General features: G+C 47.9%; 1 protein-coding gene across 1 annotated transcript in view; it reads left to right on the top strand.

Annotated features, from left to right (window-relative positions):
* Window positions 1-19,671, top strand: part of STAP1 (signal transducing adaptor family member 1) — a 37,246-nt gene that overhangs the window by 17,363 nt on the left and 212 nt on the right. Inside the window, exons 5-9 of the mRNA XM_074992063.1 lie at window positions 2,533-2,705; window positions 5,750-5,878; window positions 7,510-7,579; window positions 17,509-17,608; window positions 18,044-18,184. Of these exons, the coding sequence (XP_074848164.1) occupies window positions 2,533-2,705; window positions 5,750-5,878; window positions 7,510-7,579; window positions 17,509-17,608; window positions 18,044-18,184 (613 nt within the window). The remainder of the gene's footprint in view (window positions 1-2,532; window positions 2,706-5,749; window positions 5,879-7,509; window positions 7,580-17,508; window positions 17,609-18,043; window positions 18,185-19,671) is intronic.

Genomic DNA, 19,671 nt, shown 5'->3' with positions numbered 1-19,671 from the left:
TCTGGCTCTGGAACAGAGCCCAGACTCTCTTCTTCAAGTCTCCTCAACTCTTCAGGCTTTTCTTCAGCAGACTGTGTTGCTGGCTGCGGTTTCTACTGCAGCATGAGCCTTCTCAGCCCTTCTAGAAGGCTCACTTGCGTAACAGGCTGTCATCTGACTGACCACTTTTGTCCTGCCTCTTCTTGCTAACAGGCAGCTAGTTATGTCCTAGATGGCCTGACTGAACACATCTGGCTGGTGCCAGGGCCTTCTGGTCCTTACTAGGGAAATTAACCTCATGCCTATGTTTGCAGATTGTGGGCTCCAGCTTGGTTTTTAAAAGCTTGAGTAGTTACAGTGTTTGCGAAATGCCCTTTCAGAACAACACTCAAATTTTTAAAAATTCAATTGTTCAATATTGTGGGGGGAAAAAGGATTTACCCCACTGACAGACGGCCGTCTTCCCATCCTGTCAGTAATGGGCGAGACATTCCTAGCAGTGCGGGCACCTGTGCATTGGGTGGAGCAGGCACCAGACATCCGTGGTGGGCTTTCACTTTGCAGAGCTGAAAGAAGAAAAGATACATGGGTTAACTGAACCCCCACTCCTGGGATCATGGGAGGGACGATTTATTAATACCAGATCAGATTTCAGAAATCCTCACGTGGAACCTCAGAAAAAGGGTCAAATTGAGCCTAACTCTGTTTTCAGACACGTTCCTCACATGGGTCTTTTTACTGACACACCAGGCCGAATTCAAATCTTGCTTGTGCAGCCAGAACTTCAGTGAGGTCTGTGAGTCTTACAACTGCCAGCTCCACAATCCCAGCCCTGTTAGCCAGTCAACTCGCCTGGGTGCTGAGGCTCAGTGCTGGGGGCTTTTTATTATACCGCAGACATGCTGTGACTGGTTTTCAGAAGTGCTGCCTGTCCACAATTCCCACTGAAGTCAATGGCGCTGCGGTGTCCAGCATTGCAGAAAGTCAGGCCACTGCTTGATTTGCTTTTAAGGCTCCTTGCCCTCCCTTGGTGCGTGTCATGCAGACAGAAAGCAGAAGACCAGAGTCCAAAGTGCAGGCAACACGATGTATATTGTGGTTAACGATCAAGCGTATCCACCAGTAGAGCTCTCTCTCCCCTTCTCCTTTCTTAGCAAACAATTATACAGGTTCAACCTCTGAAATATGGGACTTCCACATCCAGCCAATAGGACTATGGCTGTTCCTGGACCAGAGAGCCCCAGTGGCTCAGGTGGTGGTGGGGCAATGCAGGTGGAAGATCAGTAGCCAAGAGCAGCCGGGGATCTGTGACCTGGGAGCAGTGGAAAGGCCAGGAAGCCACAGTTGGGAAGTGGGTGGCCCACGGCTGGGAAGCCGGCAGCTGAGAAGCCACAGCTGGGCCGGGAATGGGAAGCCAGCAACCAGGAACAGGAAGCTGTTGGGGCTGAGGCTGGAAGCCAGCAATGGAGCACTGACCTCCCCTAGTTAAGCAAAACTCCCTGGTCCTGGACCACTCAGATCCTGAGGATGCTGGATCAGGCAAGTCAAACTTGTAGCTGTGATGCTTGCCTCTGGTACCACCCCTTACAATTTATGGTCCTATTGTGCTTTGGAGAGTCTTGACTCTGGTGGCTTTCAGTGGGAACTGTTTCAGCCAAGGTCACTGGTTTGTTGGCTTTTACTGTTTCTTAGGCCTTTCTTCTTCCATCCCCTTGTCCCTCCCCACCTGGTTGTTTCACCTTGGTTTGGGAAAGGGCTTGGGAAGCTTTCAAACATACCCTCAGATATTACCCAGAAACACTTGAACTGCATGCCTGATCTTTGCTCCTTGTATTATAAATCCCATCTGACCACGGGTAGATGCAACACAAATTTTTACTCTTTGTTGATATGTTAGTAAGGGTATAAGACTATGAAAAGTCCAACAGGCAAACAAAACCAAACATTCTCTCTCAGGCTAATAAACAGGTCTAAATACTATATTACTGTCCCAAACATTTCTGGGGACCAATTAGCTATATTAGCTCAGGGCAGGTCTACACTAGGCAGGTAAGTCAATTGTAGATACGCAATTCTAGCTATGGCAATTGTGTAGCTAGAACTGACTTATCTACAGTCGATTTACCTGGCCATCTTCACAGAAGGAGGTCAATGGGACAAACTCTCCTGTTGACCTCCCTTACTCCTCACAATATTGAGGTGTACCGGGATCAACTATCAACCCCAGATAGATTGATTTTGTGCGTGTTTAGCAAGCACACGAAATTGAACCCTGGATGATTGACCGTGACCAGGTCGAACTTCCACATAGTACAGACATACCCTAAAAAAATCACTTTCGGGGGGTATTCAAAGACTAGACACAAAGCAGTTCCGTTTATCAGCCAATACTCATCTACCGCATCCAGCAATTAAAAAAAGATTTCTGCTTTGTAGTTGTCTTTTATTAGCGTGGTGATGGTGGTGGTGCTTGGGTTCACTTGAGTTAATACCCACCGATGTTGTTCTACCTGTTCCGTTTCTTTTGCAACTTTATTTTTTGTTAATTTTCAGCTGTCAGTGCCAGCATGTACATCACTGCTCCCCAGACAAGTCATTAGGCTGAATGAAGTGCTAGAGAAAGAAAAGAAAAGGAGGGCTGCCATAGAACAGCCACCCAATGCATCTTCAAGAAAAGAGAAGCCAAGCGATGAAGCGCATGTTAATACCCTGAACCATATGCCGGAGTAAGTTCAGCAATACACACCTAATTAGAATTTTCCCTTTTCTTTCACAGCATTTTAATTTTTGTATTGTGACACAACCCAAGGCTTGTCCTTGTGGGTCCCTGCACTACATGGCAGTTTAAAAGCAGCCTCAGAGGCCTGCTGTCCCCCTCACCCTGCTTCCTGTGCTTGGTTCACAGCACCACTGGGCCGTTCTCATCATTGGCCAGTCCAAAACCACAGTCTTTTGGGGAGGAGGCTCACTCCTTAGCCACTGCCCCTCTAAGGCCGGCCAGATGTGTGGGGTGGTCTGGGGGGGAATCCAGTCCCCTCCCACACATCCCAGGTTCCAGCCCAGGCAGCTCTGGCAGGAGGGGCTTCCCTCTCTGGGTCCTCCTAGTGCCACAGCTGCCACCCCTGGGCCACTTCCACCAGACCCCCCTGTAACACAACTGCAGTACCTTCCTCTGATAGCTACAGTTCTTCTCCTTGGTGAGTCTCCTCTCCCCAGTTCATCCTCTATTTCCTTCCCCTTCCTTCCTGGGGGAAGCCTTTTTGAGGGCTCCACAGGCCTTGACTGGCTGCAGCTGCTTAACTAGCCCCAGGTGTTGGCCCACCCTGGTGCTGCAGGCTGACCCTTCCAGGGCCTTACTCCATGGAGAACATAAAAGAGGACACCCAGCTGCCTACGTATCTCCCCTCCCACATGGTGCTGTAGCTGGCTGTGGGCGTGGATCTATCACACTATATTGAAGCTTACAACCCAAAATCAGGGCTCTGAGTTGGACTTCATCATGTGTTTATTTTGCTCCTCCATTGAGCACTCTGCGACACTTCTTCCTTTGGGTTTGTTGAACCAGTGCTAGAAAATACCTATTGCAGAAAAAGAAGAGGATGCTTGAGGATGTGAGAGTAAATGTTGCTAATTTGTTTCCTTGCAACATTTGCTTATGTGTATGCATATGCGCACTTGATGGGTACATTTGCTTCTGGGATCTAATGTTATTGTGGGCAATTCGCACCAGGGACCGGGTGGCGTAGTGGCTTGGCCCCCCGGCCAGGGCCTGTTGGGCGCGTCTTCAGCCCCACCTGAGAGTCTTTGGGTTAAGTTTGGGGCATGGCCCTGAGAAACTAGTTCCCCCTTTGGTGGGAGAGTGGTTCCCTGGGGGGGGGCTCCCCAGTCCCCTCAGTGCCTGGGGGAGGGTCCTGGCAGCACCCTCTGGTAGCCAACCAGGTGGCAGCTCTGGCTTGGGGCCTACTGCCTCAGAGCCAGCTCCTGCCTCTTGGCTGGTCAGCTCCAAACTGGGCTGGCTTCCTTACTTTTATACCCCTCCAGGCCTGACACTGGCCACAGGTGAACTGGGGTGGGGCTAATTGGGCCAACAGGCCTTGTTTAACCCCTGCCTTGCCTGGCCTCCCTCTCACACTCCTACAGTTATCTTCCAAAAATCCCTGATAATCGTGGCTCGTACAGCATGACTGCAGGTTCTGCCACAGTGGTGGGCCAAAGCCACCAAGTTGTGTTCAGAATTCAAATCCTTTCAAAATTCAAGGAGGGGTGGGGTGTTTGGATCAGAGATTTTCATAGAAACAGAGAACTAGAAGAGACCTAAAGTCCTGGTCACCTTTACTCCTGGCAGAACCAAGCATCATGCAGACCCTCCCTCGCAGGTGTTCGTCTAACCTGCTCTTAAAAATCTTCGATGAAGATTCCACCTCCTCCCAAAGAAATTTATTCCAGGATTAATCACCTTGACAGGAAGTTTTCCCTAACATCCAACCTAAACCTCCTTTCTTGCAATTTAAGACCATTGCCTCTTGTTCTAGCCTCAGAAGTTCAGGACAATAATTTTTCCTCTCTCCTCCTTTTAACAATCTTTTAGGTACTTGAAAGCTTCTAAGTCCCCTCTCCATCTTCTCTTCTCTAACCTAGACAAACCCCATTCTTTCCATCTTCCCTCATAAATAATGTTTTTTTGACTTTTACTCAGTTTTGCTCTGCTTTGGGCTTTTTCTAGTTTGCCCACATCTTTCCTGAAATGTGGCATTCAGAACGAGACAAAAATACCACAGTCGAGGCCTAATTGGTGTGGAAGAGAGTGCAAAAATTACTTCTGGTTTTTACTTACAACTCTCCTGCTAATACAGTCCAGGATGATGTTCACATTTTGGGGGGAGGAAGGAGGAGCAAGTGTGTCACATTGTTGACTTCTACTTAGCTTGTGGTCCACATGATTCCGAGATCTTTCTGCAGTACTCCTTCCTAGGCTGTCATCAGACCCTGGGGACCTGAAAACATCTAACTTTTCTAATTAATTTTTAACATTGTTTCGCTGTTTTAGCCTCTGATCCTACCCCATTTTCACTGGCATTCACTATGTTAAGCATCCAATCACCACCAACCTTCTTGGTGAACACAGAATCAAAGAGGTAATTCAGGACCTCTGCCACTTCCACATTTTGGCATTTCAGCCCCACCACTACTGATATGTCCATCTACCGTAGCAGCGTTTTAGAATGGACACTGCATTGATCTTGTCTCTCCACTCACCAGAGACTTTTGTCCCTGCTGTTTTTTTGAAGTACAAGTGGGCCACATGCACCTTTCCAAGAAGACTTCTTGACCATGATTTGGACTGTCACATATGTCTGTCTTTCTAGGAAAGCTATAACACTGTGCTGGCGGTGAATATTCAAAATATTTCATGTAAAATGAGCAAAATGGGCCAGTTGACACGACTCCCTTTGTTTTGGGTACCCAGCCTTGGCGGTTACACAGCCCACCTCCTGAGCTGCGCCCCCCATTGCATGCAGAAAGGGATGAATCATAGCTGTCTGGGGTTCTGCCAATTGACTAACATGACAACGTCCCTTATTGGAATGGCCCATTCACTTGACACATCTTGGAGCGACAAAGGCCAAGGACAGCCCCCAATACCTATGGCACAGAACACTCTACTAACAGACTGGCAAGGCAGCTTTAGCCCTCATGTCGCCTCAGGCTATTTTCCCAGTGTAGACTGAGCAGCTTGACTCATGCTGCTTCTCACCTCTTTTCTCTGCAGGTGCTTCTATACGGTGTCTCGGCAGGAAGCGACTGAGATGTTGGAGAAGAATCCATCTTGGGGGAACTTGATCCTGAGACCCGGTAGTGACAGTAAGAAATACGCCGTAACTATCAGACAGGTGATAGAGTAAGTTGAATCCACAAGATATTATCAAACTGCTAATTGACTTGTACCACATCATGCTGCCGAATGTAGAATTCCCAGGGTTCGTTTGTGAAATGTGGCCCTTGTTGTAGGAATAACTAGGGGGAGGTTAATCAGGCCTTGAGTAAAAGTTCAAGAGACAGTGTGGCTTACGGAGGAGGAAGAAGGAATTGCCACATTAACACGTGATAGACATCAGCCAACCATCACTGACGGGTGAGCAGAGAGCATGTGCCTGGTCCTTAAAGTCACTTACGTGAGGTCATGGAATCTTAGACTTTCTAAGCCCCAGAGCAAGCACCAGAAAGAACACATGTGCACGCTGGGGCCACAACTACCACAACAGGTAAGAGCTACAGATAATAAAACTGAATGCAACATCACACCAAACAAACCTTGTTACAGTTCAACATTTGGAGAGTTTCAAATCAGAGGCCATTGAACCCCAAGACAAAGTGGGGGAGCTGTAGGTAGCAAAACCACTTATCCTGCCTTCCTGGCCCCACTCACCTCAGCTACTCACCTTTTCTGCCTCCTCCTCTAGGGAGGCCAGATTGTCAGTCAGGACCCCAAGCAGACAGAAGTCACAGGGAGGTTGGATTGGTGAGCATGGGCATTGGAGACTGGGGACAGGCCAGAGAGATGGGAGAGGGGCACATGTCTGTTGCCTACCATTTTTTTTAAATGGGGCCATGTGACCCAGACCTGAGAACTTGGCTCAAGAGGGATGGGGGCCCAGGTCTACACCTTGGTTTGAGGACCCAGGCTCCTCTGCCTCGGCCTCTCTCTGGAGCTGACTGACAATGACAGAGCCCCTGCTGACTGGCAAGACAGAGGGGTGGCTTGGCCAAATTCCAGTGAGAGGAGTTGTGACCTGGTGCACAAAGTTGCAGTCCTTTCTGCTCCTGAGGTTGGTGATCTGGAGGCTCTATGCCACAGAGTTTTGACAGCTTGGCAACAGAAGGGACCCCTCTGCCCCAGACTAGGGAATTCCTGTACTGTGTGGGAACATAATGTAGAATGTTTATATAAATATCCAAGTCTGAAATCCGAAGTCACTTTAGTTGTGGCATTGTTTCGATGGAATTTTCCAGTAGAACCAGAAAATATTTCCAAGAGACCCCCACATCCCAGGCCCTGCTGCTCTTTCCAGCCTTATCTTGATCCCATGCCCTAAAGGCTGCAAACACTGTTGTCTCAGTTACAGAACCCACCAAATTTCCCTCATCTCCGATCCCCACCACTACCTCACTAACAGCATCTGCACTGAGGAATTTCTCAGGGTTTGCTCAAGGAAGCATCTGAGGATGGGAAGACAAAACTTGCCATTCCTGGTATTTCTAACGTAAAACAAAGAACATAAAAAACACTCATCCAGCTTCTTCTTGATTGATCACAAAGCAACAAAATGGCAAACAAACCAAAATTTTCCCCCTTAGCCAGTCACCCTTAAATGAACTGATACAAAAAAGACTTGTACACCACACTGGTGTTCTTGAAACTTGCCATCCAATAAACATCTTAAATAAAAGATAGGGAACCTGCAGCCACCACCATTCATCTATAATTTATTGACAGCAGTGTATTAATAGTGTGCTTTCTTCTTGTTTCAGTGGTCCAAGCATAAAGCACTACAGAGTGATGAATACGGGCAAAGGTTACACAGTTGAATTGGCAAGAGCAGTAAGTGGATGTTTGTGTGTTGGAAACACAAAATAATGTATTGGTTCTGCCTTAGAAAGCTGAAAAGGTTACAGAAAACTAGAACAAAAAAGGAGGGGTTTGTCTGCTTCAGAGATTCTAAACACAGTAATCTTCCCATCTGACCTTCTGTGTAACAGAGAAGAATAGATTTCCCCCATATACATCCTAGAGCAAATAGAGAAACATCCAAACTTAACGCAACAAATTTCAGTGACTGAGAATCCACCAGGACCCTTGGTAACTTGTTCTAATGATTAGCTACTGGTAGTCCATCGATCCGATGATGACAAATCTGTGCAGATCATCCGTTATTGGTCTCATGGTGTGCCCTCTGGTGACTGTATAAGCCAATTCTAGAGGTGCACATTTTGCCGCAGATGGTGCATGGGAAGTTTGCAATCTGTGGGTTGTGCATTGCTGATGCTCTGTGACATTGTTCATGTGCCTCTTGTAGACGCTGGCAGTGGTCTTTCTCAAAGGCAATGCAGGTATTTCTGACTGTTGCATGCCACTGTGTTCTGTCACTGGCGGCGTCCTCAAGGTCCCTAGGTTTGGTACTGCTATACTGCAGATTGGCTTTGATGGTATCCTTGTAGCGTTTCCATGGATGACCTATACGCTGGATGCCCTGGGAGAGTTCACCATACAGAAGCTGGCGAGGGATTCTGCTGACATCCATAGGGCTGCCATGACCAGTCCAATGTAGTTGTGACTGCATAATCATCATTTCGATGTTTGTCATCTGGGCTCTCTCTTGAGGACCTCAAGATTGGGCACTTTGTCTTGCCAGCGGATCTTCATGATGTTACGGAGGCAGCATGTGTGGAATGCTTTGAGCTGCTTGATGTGACGCCTATATAGTGTCCATGTTTTGCACCCATACGAAAGAGATGAGAGAACAGCAGCTTTGTACACAAACAGTTTTGTTGACATCCGGATGTTATGGTGGTTTAAAACTTTGACACGCAGACAGCCAAGTGCCTGGCTCGCTTTGGCTATTCGCGCGTTGATCTCATTATCCAGTGATCCATCACTGGATATGACACCATCCAGGTATTTAAAGTTCTCCACTACTTTAAGCTGAGTGCCATCAATGGAGATATTTGGGATAGGAGCATTTGATCCAGGTGCAGGTTGGTGGAGAACTTCTGTCTTTCCGAGGCTGACAGTTAGTCTGAAAAGTTGCGAGGCCTCAGCAAACTTGTTGACAATATGCTGAAGATTGTTTTCAGTGTGAGCCATAAGTGCACAGTCATTGGCAAAGAGTGCCTCAGAAAGGAGTTTCTGCACTGTCTTAGTCTTTGCATTCAGGCGACGGAGGTCAAAAAGTGATCCATCATGCTGGTATTTCAAGTATATACCTCGGTCCAGATCTTTCATTGCACGGTTAAGGATGCATGCAAAGAACAGGTTAAATAAGACAGGAGCGAGAACGCATCCTTGTTTCACGCCGTTGGTGATGTTGAAGGGGGCTGATGTGGCTCCATCAGACAGTACTTCGCCTGTCATGTCGCCATGGAAAAGGTGTATAATCTGGACAAATTTTCTTGGTCAGCCAAGTCGTATTAGAATGGTCCAAAGGGCTTCCCTGTTGACGGTATCAAATGCCTTTGTCAGATCTATGCAGACAGCATACAGGTGCATGTTCTGTTCAATGCACTTCTCTTGTATTTGTCTGAAAGCAAACACCATACCGGCTGTGTTCCGGCCAGGTCGAAAACCACATTGACTTTCAGGTAGATTTGCCTCGGAAATACTGTCTATTAGGGGGTTCAAGATGATGCGGGCGATGATCTTCCCTCCAACGGAGAGGAGGGATATGCCTCTGTAGTTTCCGCATTCTGCTTTGCTGCCTTTATTCTTCAGATAGCAATAATAGCATCGCAGAGGTCCTGTGGTATGTTTTCATCCTCCCAGATGCTGGTGAGCATGCTATGGAATGCTGCTAGTGCTGCTGGACTTGCCACTTTATCTCTCTCTGCTGGTATCCCATCTTTTCCAGGAGCTTTTCCTGAACTCATCTGGCTAACAGCTTTCTTAATCGCATCTATAGTGGGCAGAAAGCCAAGATCTGTCAGGATGGGTTATTGTGGAATTTCATTGAGGACGTTGTTATTCACGGTCAATGGTTAAGGAGGTTGCTAAAGTGTTCTCACCATCTTTTGTTGATGCCCTCTTTGTCTTTGACCAGTGTTGTGTTGTCTGATGAGAGCAATGGGGTAGTCCTTGGTTTAGAAGGTCCATAGACAGCCTTAATAGCACTAAAGAACATCTTTGAGTTGTGGGTCTCAGCATAGTGCTCAATTTCTTTGGCTTTGCTCTCCCACCATCTGTCTTGTATCTGACGGAGGTCTTTCTGTGTTTTGCTCTGAAGGTGCTTGAAATGGTCATGTTTGGAGGCTGAATAGGGGTCATTCTGCCGTTCAATAAAGGCTTTTCCCTTTACTTCCAGTGCTGAACATATTTCTTCTTGGTTCTCATCGAACCAATCCTGATGTATTCTTTTTTTGGTCCAAGCGATGTTATTGCTGCGCCAGTCACTATCTGCTTGAACTGATCCCACTTTTAGGTTACAGTACCGATCAGTTGACCGTGGGATGTTAATTTGTCATCGAGACTCTTCTGAAAATTGTTGAAACACTGGGCATCCTTCAGTTTGGCTATGTTAAAAGCAGGTCACACATGCTTAAGGCATTTGTGCCGAGAGGGAGCGATGTAAATTTGAAGAGACATCCTGACTAATCTGTGATCTGTCCAGCACTCTGCACCTTGCATTACTCTGGTGATCAGTACGTCTCAGATGTCTCACCTCCTGACAATAGCATAATCTATCAGATGCCACTGTTTAGACCTAGGGTGCATCTACGTCGTTTTGTATTTATCCACTTGTCGGAACAGAGTGTTGGTAATAGTCAGGTCATTTTCAGAACAAAGGCTCAAAAGGAGTAGTCCATTGTTGTTCATTTTGCCTACACCATGTGGCCCGGTTACTCCTTTCCAGTTCTCGCTGTTATACCCGACTCGGGCATTGAAATCTCCAAGTAGGAGTAGTTTGTCTGTTGCAGGTGTGGCCTTGATCAGTCTGTCGAGATCTTCATAGAATTGTTCCTTTGAGGTGTCAGGGCAGGTTAGAGTGGGTGCATATGCACTGATGACGGTGGCATGATGTTTGGCATTTAGTGGGAAGCGTAGTTTCAGCAATCTTTCATTGATACCCACTGGAAGGTCTGGGAGTTGACGCATCAATGAGGTTTTTATTGCCAGACTGACTCCATGTATTCTATCCTCTGTCTCAGTCTTACCCTTCCAGAAGAAGGTATAACCACTTCCTGGTTCACTCAAGAAACCTTCCCCTGCCAGTCTTGTTTCACTTAATGCTGCTATATCGATGTTATAGTGGGCTAGTCCACGAGCAATGAGAGCGGTCCTTCTCTCAGGTCTTGCAACAGCTTCTCGATCCATGAGAGTACGAACATTCCGTACACCAATGGTAAGTTTTCTCAAATTTTTCTTTCGGTTTCGACCGCAAGTAGGGTTGAACTGCCAGCCGCAGCTTGCTCGCCAGTTGTTGTTGGAGGGCAGGCAATTTTTAGGCCACCTTTTGTAGGCCCCTCCCTTATGAGAGTGAGCAGTGCTGTCCTAAAGAGGACTGCTCAGACGCCTGGGATGCTGCTGGGCAACTCTGCTGCCCCAGGTACAGAGCTGGACGACCGCTTGTCCACAGGCCGCCTACGTGCGGGATTGGGACTACGATTCCCAGTGGTGACCTCCACCTGTCGCTTCACCCCTCCCCCATCACCGCAGGACTTGGGTGATGTGATATGATGATTTGCACAGGACCTGTGCGTGAAAGCTTTTTAAGTGGTAGAGCCGATGCATGGGAGCAATCCCACTCTCTCGACCTTGGAAGCCAGGCACCAGTGGTACGTAGAATCGTCACGACTGGTAACTTCTTTGGTTGCAGTGGATGGCCTTGATGTCTCTCCTGCCTTGTCAAGCCCTTCGCTTTCCACAAAGCGTTACAGAACCACCTTCTTGGCTGTTGGATCTAAATGATCTCTTCCACCCAGTCCGCCGGAACTGACTTCACATGCTGGGTAGGCACATCCAAAAATTCACCAAGGGTTTGAGCCCCATCGGTTACACTCATCTGGTTTGGCCGGCCTGTCAAAGCCATTGCCCGGGATGTGGCCGCTGCACATGTTGCAGCTACTTGGAGCCACAAGTGAGAGCTGAGTGACAGGCGGGGACCAAAGTGGACGGACTACCCCCAAAGGGGTACGACAAGTCCCTCCAACAGAGGTACTACCCCTCCCTGTACACCCCACACACCTCAATGATTAACTACTCACTGGTAAAAATCTACATCTTATTTCCCATCTGAATTCATCTAGCTTCAACTTCCAGGCATTGGATCATGCTATACCTTTGAGAAGTTAATTCCATGTCTTCGTCAAGTCTTATCTGAACTCACCTACTGCAGAGTTGTACCAGTTTACCAGGACCAGTTTAACTAAAGGAGTGAACTAATGCCAATTTAGATAAAGAGCTGCTAATTTAGGGCAATGCTGCTAACAGGGGAGTTTGCCTGGGAGTTCACCTTGGGGGGAGCCCCAAATTATTATTTGGTTTCTTTTTTTACAGTTTTGTTTCTCTTCGGGCTTGTCTACACTTGCCCCAACTTGGAAGGGGGCATGGTAATCAGGGCCATGGGAGATTACTGATGAAGTGCTGCGGTGAATACTAGGCTAATTTTCACCCACATCAACTTTGAAGCTTCAAACTTCGAAGTGCTGGCATGCTTGTAGCTGCAGGCACTTTGAAGTCCCTTTACTCCTCACAATTTTGAGGGACTTCATAGTAGCGTGGACATGCCAGCACTTCAAAGTCTGAAGCTTCAGAGTTGATGTGGGTGAAAATTAGCCTAGTATTCACCGCAGCACTTCATTAGTAATGTCCCATGGCCTTGATTACCTGATTACCATGCCCCCTTCCAAGTTGGGGCAAATGTGGACACAGCTTTCTACCCTGGGAAACAAACAGGAGGAATTAGAGGCCCTGGCACAGTCAAAGAAATAGAAGGTGTTTGGAATAACGGAGACTTGGTGAGATGACTCACGTAACTGGAGCACTGTCATGGAAGGGTGTAAACTGTTCAGAAAGGACGAGATGCGATTTATGTGAGAGAGCAGTACAATTGCTCAGAACTCTGGTATACGGAGAGAGTAGAAACATTTGAGCGTCTTTTGGTTAAGCTTAGAAGCGGAGGCAACAGAGGTGATGTTGTAGTTGGTGTCTCCTATAGGCCACCAGATCAGGTGGATGAGGTAAACGAGGATTTCTTCAGACAACTAAGAGACGCTTCCAAATCATAGGTTCTGGTTCTCATAGGAGATTTGAATCATCCAGACATTTGTTGGAAGACCAATGCAGCAACACACAAACAATACAGGAAGTTTCTGGAGAATGTTGGGGATAACTTCCTGGTACAAGTGCTGATGGAACCAACCAGGGCCATGCACAACTTGACCTGCTGCTCACAAACAGGGAAGAACTAGTAGGAGAAAGAGAAGTGTGTGGCAGCTTGGGCTGCAGTGATCATGAGATGGTAGATTTCAGGATTCTGACAAAAAAAGAAAGGTGAACTGTAAAATACAGACCCTTGCTTTCAGAAGAAGAGCAGACTCCGACTCCCTGAGAGAGCTGATGGGCAGGATCCCCTGGGAAGCTAACATGAAGGGGAAAGGAGTTCAGGAGAACTGGCAGTATTTTACAGAGGTCTTATGGAAGTCACAGGAACAAACCATCCCGATGCGCAGTGAAAAAAGCAGATATGGTAGGCAACCAGCTTGGCTTATAAGGGAAATCGTTGGTGAGCTTAAACTCAAAAAGGATGTGTATAAGAAGTGGAAACTTGGATAGGTGAGTAAGGAAGAGTATAAATATATGGCTGGAGAATGGCGGGGGGGGTAATCAGGAAAACAAAAGCACAATTGGAACTGCAGCTAGCAAGGAATGCGAAGGGCAACAAGAAGGGCTTCTACAAGCATGTTAACAATAAGACGCCTATCAGGGAGGTGACCTGGTGACAGATGATGTGGGAAAGGCTGAAGTACTCAATGCTTTTTCACCTCAGTCTTCACGGACAAGGTCAGCTCCCAGACTACAGCACTAGGCAATGCAGTATGGGAAGGAGGTAGGCGGCCCTCGATGCAGAAAGAACAAGTTAAGAGCTACTTAGAAAAGCTAGACGCACACAAATCACGGGTCTGGATTTAATGCACCCAATTACTGAGGGAACTGGCAGATGTTACTGCAGAGCCTTTGGCTATTATCTTTGAAAACTCATGGAGATCAGGAGAGGTCCTGGATGACTTGAAAAATGCAAATGTAGTGCCCATCTTTAAACAGGGAAGCAGGGCAATCCAGGGAACTATAGATCGGTTAGCCTCACCTCAATCCTTGGAAAAAAATCATGGACGGAATCCTCAAGGAATCCATTTTGGAACACTTGGAAGAGGAGAAAGTGATCAAAAGCAGTTAACATGGATTCACCAAGGGCAAGTTGTGCTCGACCAATCTGATTAGCTTCTGTGATGAGGTAACTGGCTCTGTAGACATGGGAAAGTCAGTGGATGTGATATACCTTGACTTTAGCAAAGTTTTTGATACACTCAGCCACATCATTCTTGCTCATTAGTTAAGGAAACATGAATTGGATACATGGACTGCAAGAGGGATAGAAAACTGGCTTGATGGGTGGGCCCGATGGGTAGTGGCCAATGGCTCAATGTCTGGTTGGTTTCAAGTGGAGTGCCCCAGGGATCAGTTCTAGGGCCAGTACTGTTCAACATCTTAAATTAATGACCTCAGTTAGGGGATGGATTGCACCCTCAGCAAATTTGCAGATGACATTAAGGTAGGCGGTCAGGTAGATACACTGGAGGGCAGAGATAGGGTCCACAGTGACCTAGACAAATTGGAGGATTGCGCCAAAAAATTTTGATGAGGTTCAACCAGGACAAGTACAGAGTTCTGCACTTGGGATGGAGGAATCCCAAGCATTGTTACAGGCTGGGGTCTGACTAACTAAGTAGCAGTGCAGCAGAAAAGGACCTGGGGATTACAGTGGATGAGAGGCTAAATGTAAGTCAACAGTGTGTCCTTGTAGCCAAGAAAGCTAACGACATATTAGGGTGCATTAGGAGAAGCATTTCCAGCAGATCTAGAGACGTTATTATTCCCCTCTACTTGGCACTGGTGAGGCCACATCTGGAATATTGTGTCTGGTTCCCCACCCCCCTGCCGTATAGAAAGGATGTGGATGCATTGGAGAAGGTTCAGCAGATGGCAACAAAATGATTAGGGGGCTGGAGCACATGACCTATGAGGAAAGGTTGAGAGATTTGGGCTTGTTTAGTTTGCAGAAGAGAAGACTGAGAAGCGATTTGATAGCAGCCTTAAACTTTCCGAAAGGGGGCTCTAAAGAGATGGAGAGAGGCTGTTCACAATAGTGACAGGTGGCAGAACAAGGAACGATGGTCTGAAGTTACAGAGGAGGAGATGTAGGTTGGACATTAGGAAAAACTACTTCACCAGGAGGGTGGTAAAGGAATGGAACGTGTTAACCAAGAGAGGTGGTGGAATTCATCCCTACAGGTTTTGAAGTCCGAGCTTGACATACTCATGGCTGGAATGATTTAGTTAGGGTTGATCCTGCTTTAGGCAGCAGCTGGAGTAGATGACCTCCTGAGGTCCCTTCCAGCCCTAGAATTCTACAATTCTAAAACTGCAACATCTGTGTGGACTCTCTCATTTTCCTTTTAGTCAGGCTTGTCTCAGTTAAATCGATTAAGAAGAGGTATCAACCAAACTGAAATTGCCCTGGTTTAGACAGAAGTGTCCACTCAAACCTTTGGACCAGTTTGACTAGATGTGTCAAAATTCACACCTTAAACTTAATCAGTGCAATTTAGTTATTTGTGGCTCACACTTTTCATCCTTCTAGTTCTGAAATGCCTGGTCTGCCAGCACAATTCAGAAACTGAAACGAGAGATCAACCTGCCCACCCACAAGTACCATGGCATTTCTGGATGACTTTTAAGGTTCCGTTTGGATTTGCAGGTTGGTTGGCGCTCCCAGCCCATACCGGCCCTTGCCAGCTTCCTTGTGGAACTGCACAATGTAGGAACTGTAACCTCTCTTGTCCCTGACTGTGTATGCAAGGTGTTACCACGCATTTTCCTGACTCAGCCTCTTCTAAAATCTACAAGAAGTTGCCTTCTCTCAGAGGCATCTGCCAGGGAATACGCCCAAATTAACTGGAGCTGGGTGTGCAGACAGTTCAAATAAAAGTGGTAAGGAAGTAGTACAGAGAGAGGTAAAGACTAACTGGAAGATGGTTAAATGAGGTGGTTGCACCTCCCTTGCCAAGCATTGAACAACAGAATTTGCTGCACCAGTGGAGGCCCAGGGCTTCTGTCCCCAGGTGTCCACGCTCCCCGGGCTGCTGTGGTCCCAGCCTCCCACTTTCCTGGCCCGGGACTCTGGCCCCAACCCCAGGCTGTTGCAGGGCTGCCAGAGAACTCCAGCCTGCCCCACACTGCTGCAGGTAGGGGTTCTGGCCCCCAGCCCTCCACTGCCACAGGGCAGCTTAGGGACTCTAGCTCCAGCCCCCATGCTGCTGTGGGACAGGCAGTCTGCCAGCCAGGTTGCCAGCTGCCACTCCAGACCTGGCCTAGCCCAGGGACCCTTTGCCGGATGAGAAAGTACCAGATTTGAGAGGTGCAACCTGTAGTTCAAAGAGATGCTCTAAGTGCCCAAATGATAAGTACAGAATTTTGCTTATAAAGCTGAACTCAAAACAAAATGAATGGGAGGCAGCATGGCCTAGTGGACAGAGCACTGGACTAAGAATGACTGAGTCATTGTCCCAGTTTCCTCAGCTGTAAAAGTGGGATATAGAGCCCTTTCTCCACTGAGATCTATTGATATAAAGCACCGTGAAACACTAACGAAAATTATTTTGACTAAACATCAAATAGCAAATCCACGAAGCTGTGCAGAAAGGAAATGGATGTGGCAGCTGCTTACAGGGATCAGCAACAAGGGTGTCATGGGTGTGCAAACCTAGGGGGACTTGGCCGTTAGAGGGAGCACGTGTATTTTGCATTGGACCGCACAAAACTTCAGGCCAGATCTCCACTCACCTGTTGTCCTGGAAGCAGCTCTCTGTATCTCCTACTGCTATTCAAAAAGGTGCCTCTGGTGATACCAGGATGGGCATGCAGGAATCTCCTGTGTAGCCACTGTATGAAAACCGTTCAGCTCGTTACCCTCCTCATCTACAAAAAGATTAAAATCAAAGGCCAGAGCCAGCAGCTCTCTCCCAGCTCAGATTTGCACTGTGGGAGCAGAGAGCCTGTCCAGAAAAGCTCTGATGTGCAGAGGGGCAGGAGCTCAAGAGCCCAGTGTTTTTCTGGTGGCTTATGTCATGTCTCTGTCCACCCTTCTCTGTGGGAAGAAGGGAGGATCCTGCAGCGTTCTGCTAGCCTGTTGCTATGGTTGGGGCCCAAAGAAGCTGCACATCAGTTGGTTTCCAGCCTGGCTGGAGACAAGCTTTGCACAGACAGGTAGTGGGAGGGGTTTGCGGGGAGCAAGCCCTGGCCTGGGCTCCATGCCCCTTACTGCTACACATAACCCCTCCTACTGCATGCCTAACAAGCACTGCTAATTTTCAGCAAGCTTTTTGCATTCCCCAGGAAGCACCTTTTCCCTGCACGCGTCACAGGTGGCCCTTGGAATACATGGCATTGCCAGTGAAGATCGTTAGATACCCACCAGCTCCCCCATTTCTGACTGAGAACGTGGCACGTGGTAACCTCCCCCACACTTTTTTGTGACCCAGGTTACGCTCCAGAGCCTTCATGATGTCATTGATTACTTTGTGAAGGAAACCCAAGGGAAACTGATGCCATTTGTCGCCCACACGTATGACAACAAGCTCGGTAAGTGGCACGTTCCTCCTGCGCAACACAGCTCCTGCATTCCAGCTGGTAAACCGCGCTTCTGCCCAGCAGTTCTTACAGGCTGAAATGGGTGCGCCTAAAACAGGGATGAATTTTGAATACCCAAATCACACTGACGTTACAAACAGAGGGAGGAGTTAATGCTAGCCAATCAATCATGCTCGTTTCCACATTACTGAACTAAGCCACCTATTAGTTCAGGGGAGGTGAGCGGGTCCCAGAGCATGAGCCCCCGTCCAAGCCCACAAGAATATACAGCAACGAAACAGGCCAGCAGCCATCTGCCACCAGGCAACTGGTTTATCTTTGCTGTGCACATGCACCTTTACTCCTAGTAAACGAGGGTAGGTTCTTCAGGAAAGAGACTGCTTCCCCACGCAGGGGAGCACTACATCTTCTGACCCTTTCCTGCAGCTGCGCTTCCATCAGCGCAAGCTCCAAGAGAGAGGCCCATGGCCATGGTCTCACCGCCCAGCAGGAAGACTCTCGCAGACCCAGTGCCTGAGAATGTAACAGCACCACACCTGGAGCATCCTGTCGCCCGACATGTGCATGGTGAGAACAGGCAGCTTTGGGGCCTTCTGCTGCTTTGAACATTAGGTTTGAAGGTGAACGAAGGAGAGTTTTGGGGGGAGGGAAGAGTCATGTGCTGTGGGGCACAGCCTAGGACAGATGTTAGGAGTGCTGCTAAGCAGCTCTGCTGTTCCCCTGGGTGAGGGCTTCTCAGCACGTGCAGTAGCTGCATTCCAGCAGGCTCGATTTACTCCATTAAATTTACCCCACACTTCGACCAATGCATTGCTGAGGTTCTACTGGCAGCCTGGGTTTAATTTTAGACGGATGTGCAAGTAGATACTGTCCATGAACAAAGCATCCAGGGAGAGGATACTGGGGATTAGGAAGGGAAGAGAGAGGCTTTTGCCTCCAATTTACTGGTTCAACCCAGATGATGACTGTAGCCACTGACCTCTTCAGCAGCCTGTGTTATATGCATTGGTGTGGTCTGTCCATTTCTGTGGCAATAGAGACCACAGCTGACACTGACACTTGCTGGCAGGCTCAGCAGCAAGGCCAAGGACTGCATGGTCAATGTCCAGCATATCGCAGTCCCTAGACATGATCATCCCCAGGTGACATGAAAACTGCTGCTGATGAAACTTATTTTCAGCTCTGCCAATTGCAGCTGCTGTTCCTGAGTGGCCCTTGGACAAACCCCTTGTTTAGGCAACGCCATGATTTGCACTAGCACAAATGGCATCTTAGAGTAGCTTTACCTAGCCTTTGGCCAGCTACTTCCAACAAAAGCAATGAGAAGTCCTGTGGCACCTTATAGACTACCAGATATTTTGGAGCATAAGCTTTCATGGGCAAAGACCCACTTTACTGCCTCAGAAGAATGTAAGCTTCTCGTAAGCCCTTCTTACTGAGTCCTACCCTTCCTAGCTGCTCTGGTAACCACTCACAATATCCAGCTCTGGTCTTTGCTCCACTGGCCGTTAGCGTCCACAACTCAGCTTCAATGTCTTCATGTTTTCTGGCCCACACTCATGGACAAATCTGGGCAGGCGCTAACCACATGTCCTCTTCAAACTTCTCCTTTGCTAGGTGGCTTCCAAAAGCCACAGTTCTCATCACAGCAGGCAGGTGACCAGCTGCAACTCCTCTGCTTCCCTGGTTCTCTTTCTCTAGCCCATTAAAAAAGACAAACACTGTAATTGACAAAACTGTGCCTCTTCACTACCGTTGCTTGTATGCTCTATCATAAGCCTCTTTATGCCTTTAAATATGAGTTCACGGCCGGAGCTCTGTTTGTGTAGTACCTGGTACATTTGGACCCCAATCACAACTGAGGCCTTTTGACACGTCAGGACATTTCTCCTGTTATCTTGAATGGAGACAGGAGCTGGGGCTAGCCCAGCACATAAGGAATGGAGTGTTTACGGCAAATTATTACAGAAGCTGAAACGAATGGGTACGTACATGTACCGTGCCTGGTTCAGTGGAGGCAGCAGATTCTACCTGCAATAGGCATAAGGCAAATA

This window comes from Carettochelys insculpta, chromosome 4, assembly GCF_033958435.1.
Source record: "Carettochelys insculpta isolate YL-2023 chromosome 4, ASM3395843v1, whole genome shotgun sequence".
Classification (NCBI taxonomy): Eukaryota; Metazoa; Chordata; order Testudines; family Carettochelyidae; genus Carettochelys; species Carettochelys insculpta.
This window is presented reverse-complemented; position numbering and strand designations above follow the sequence as displayed.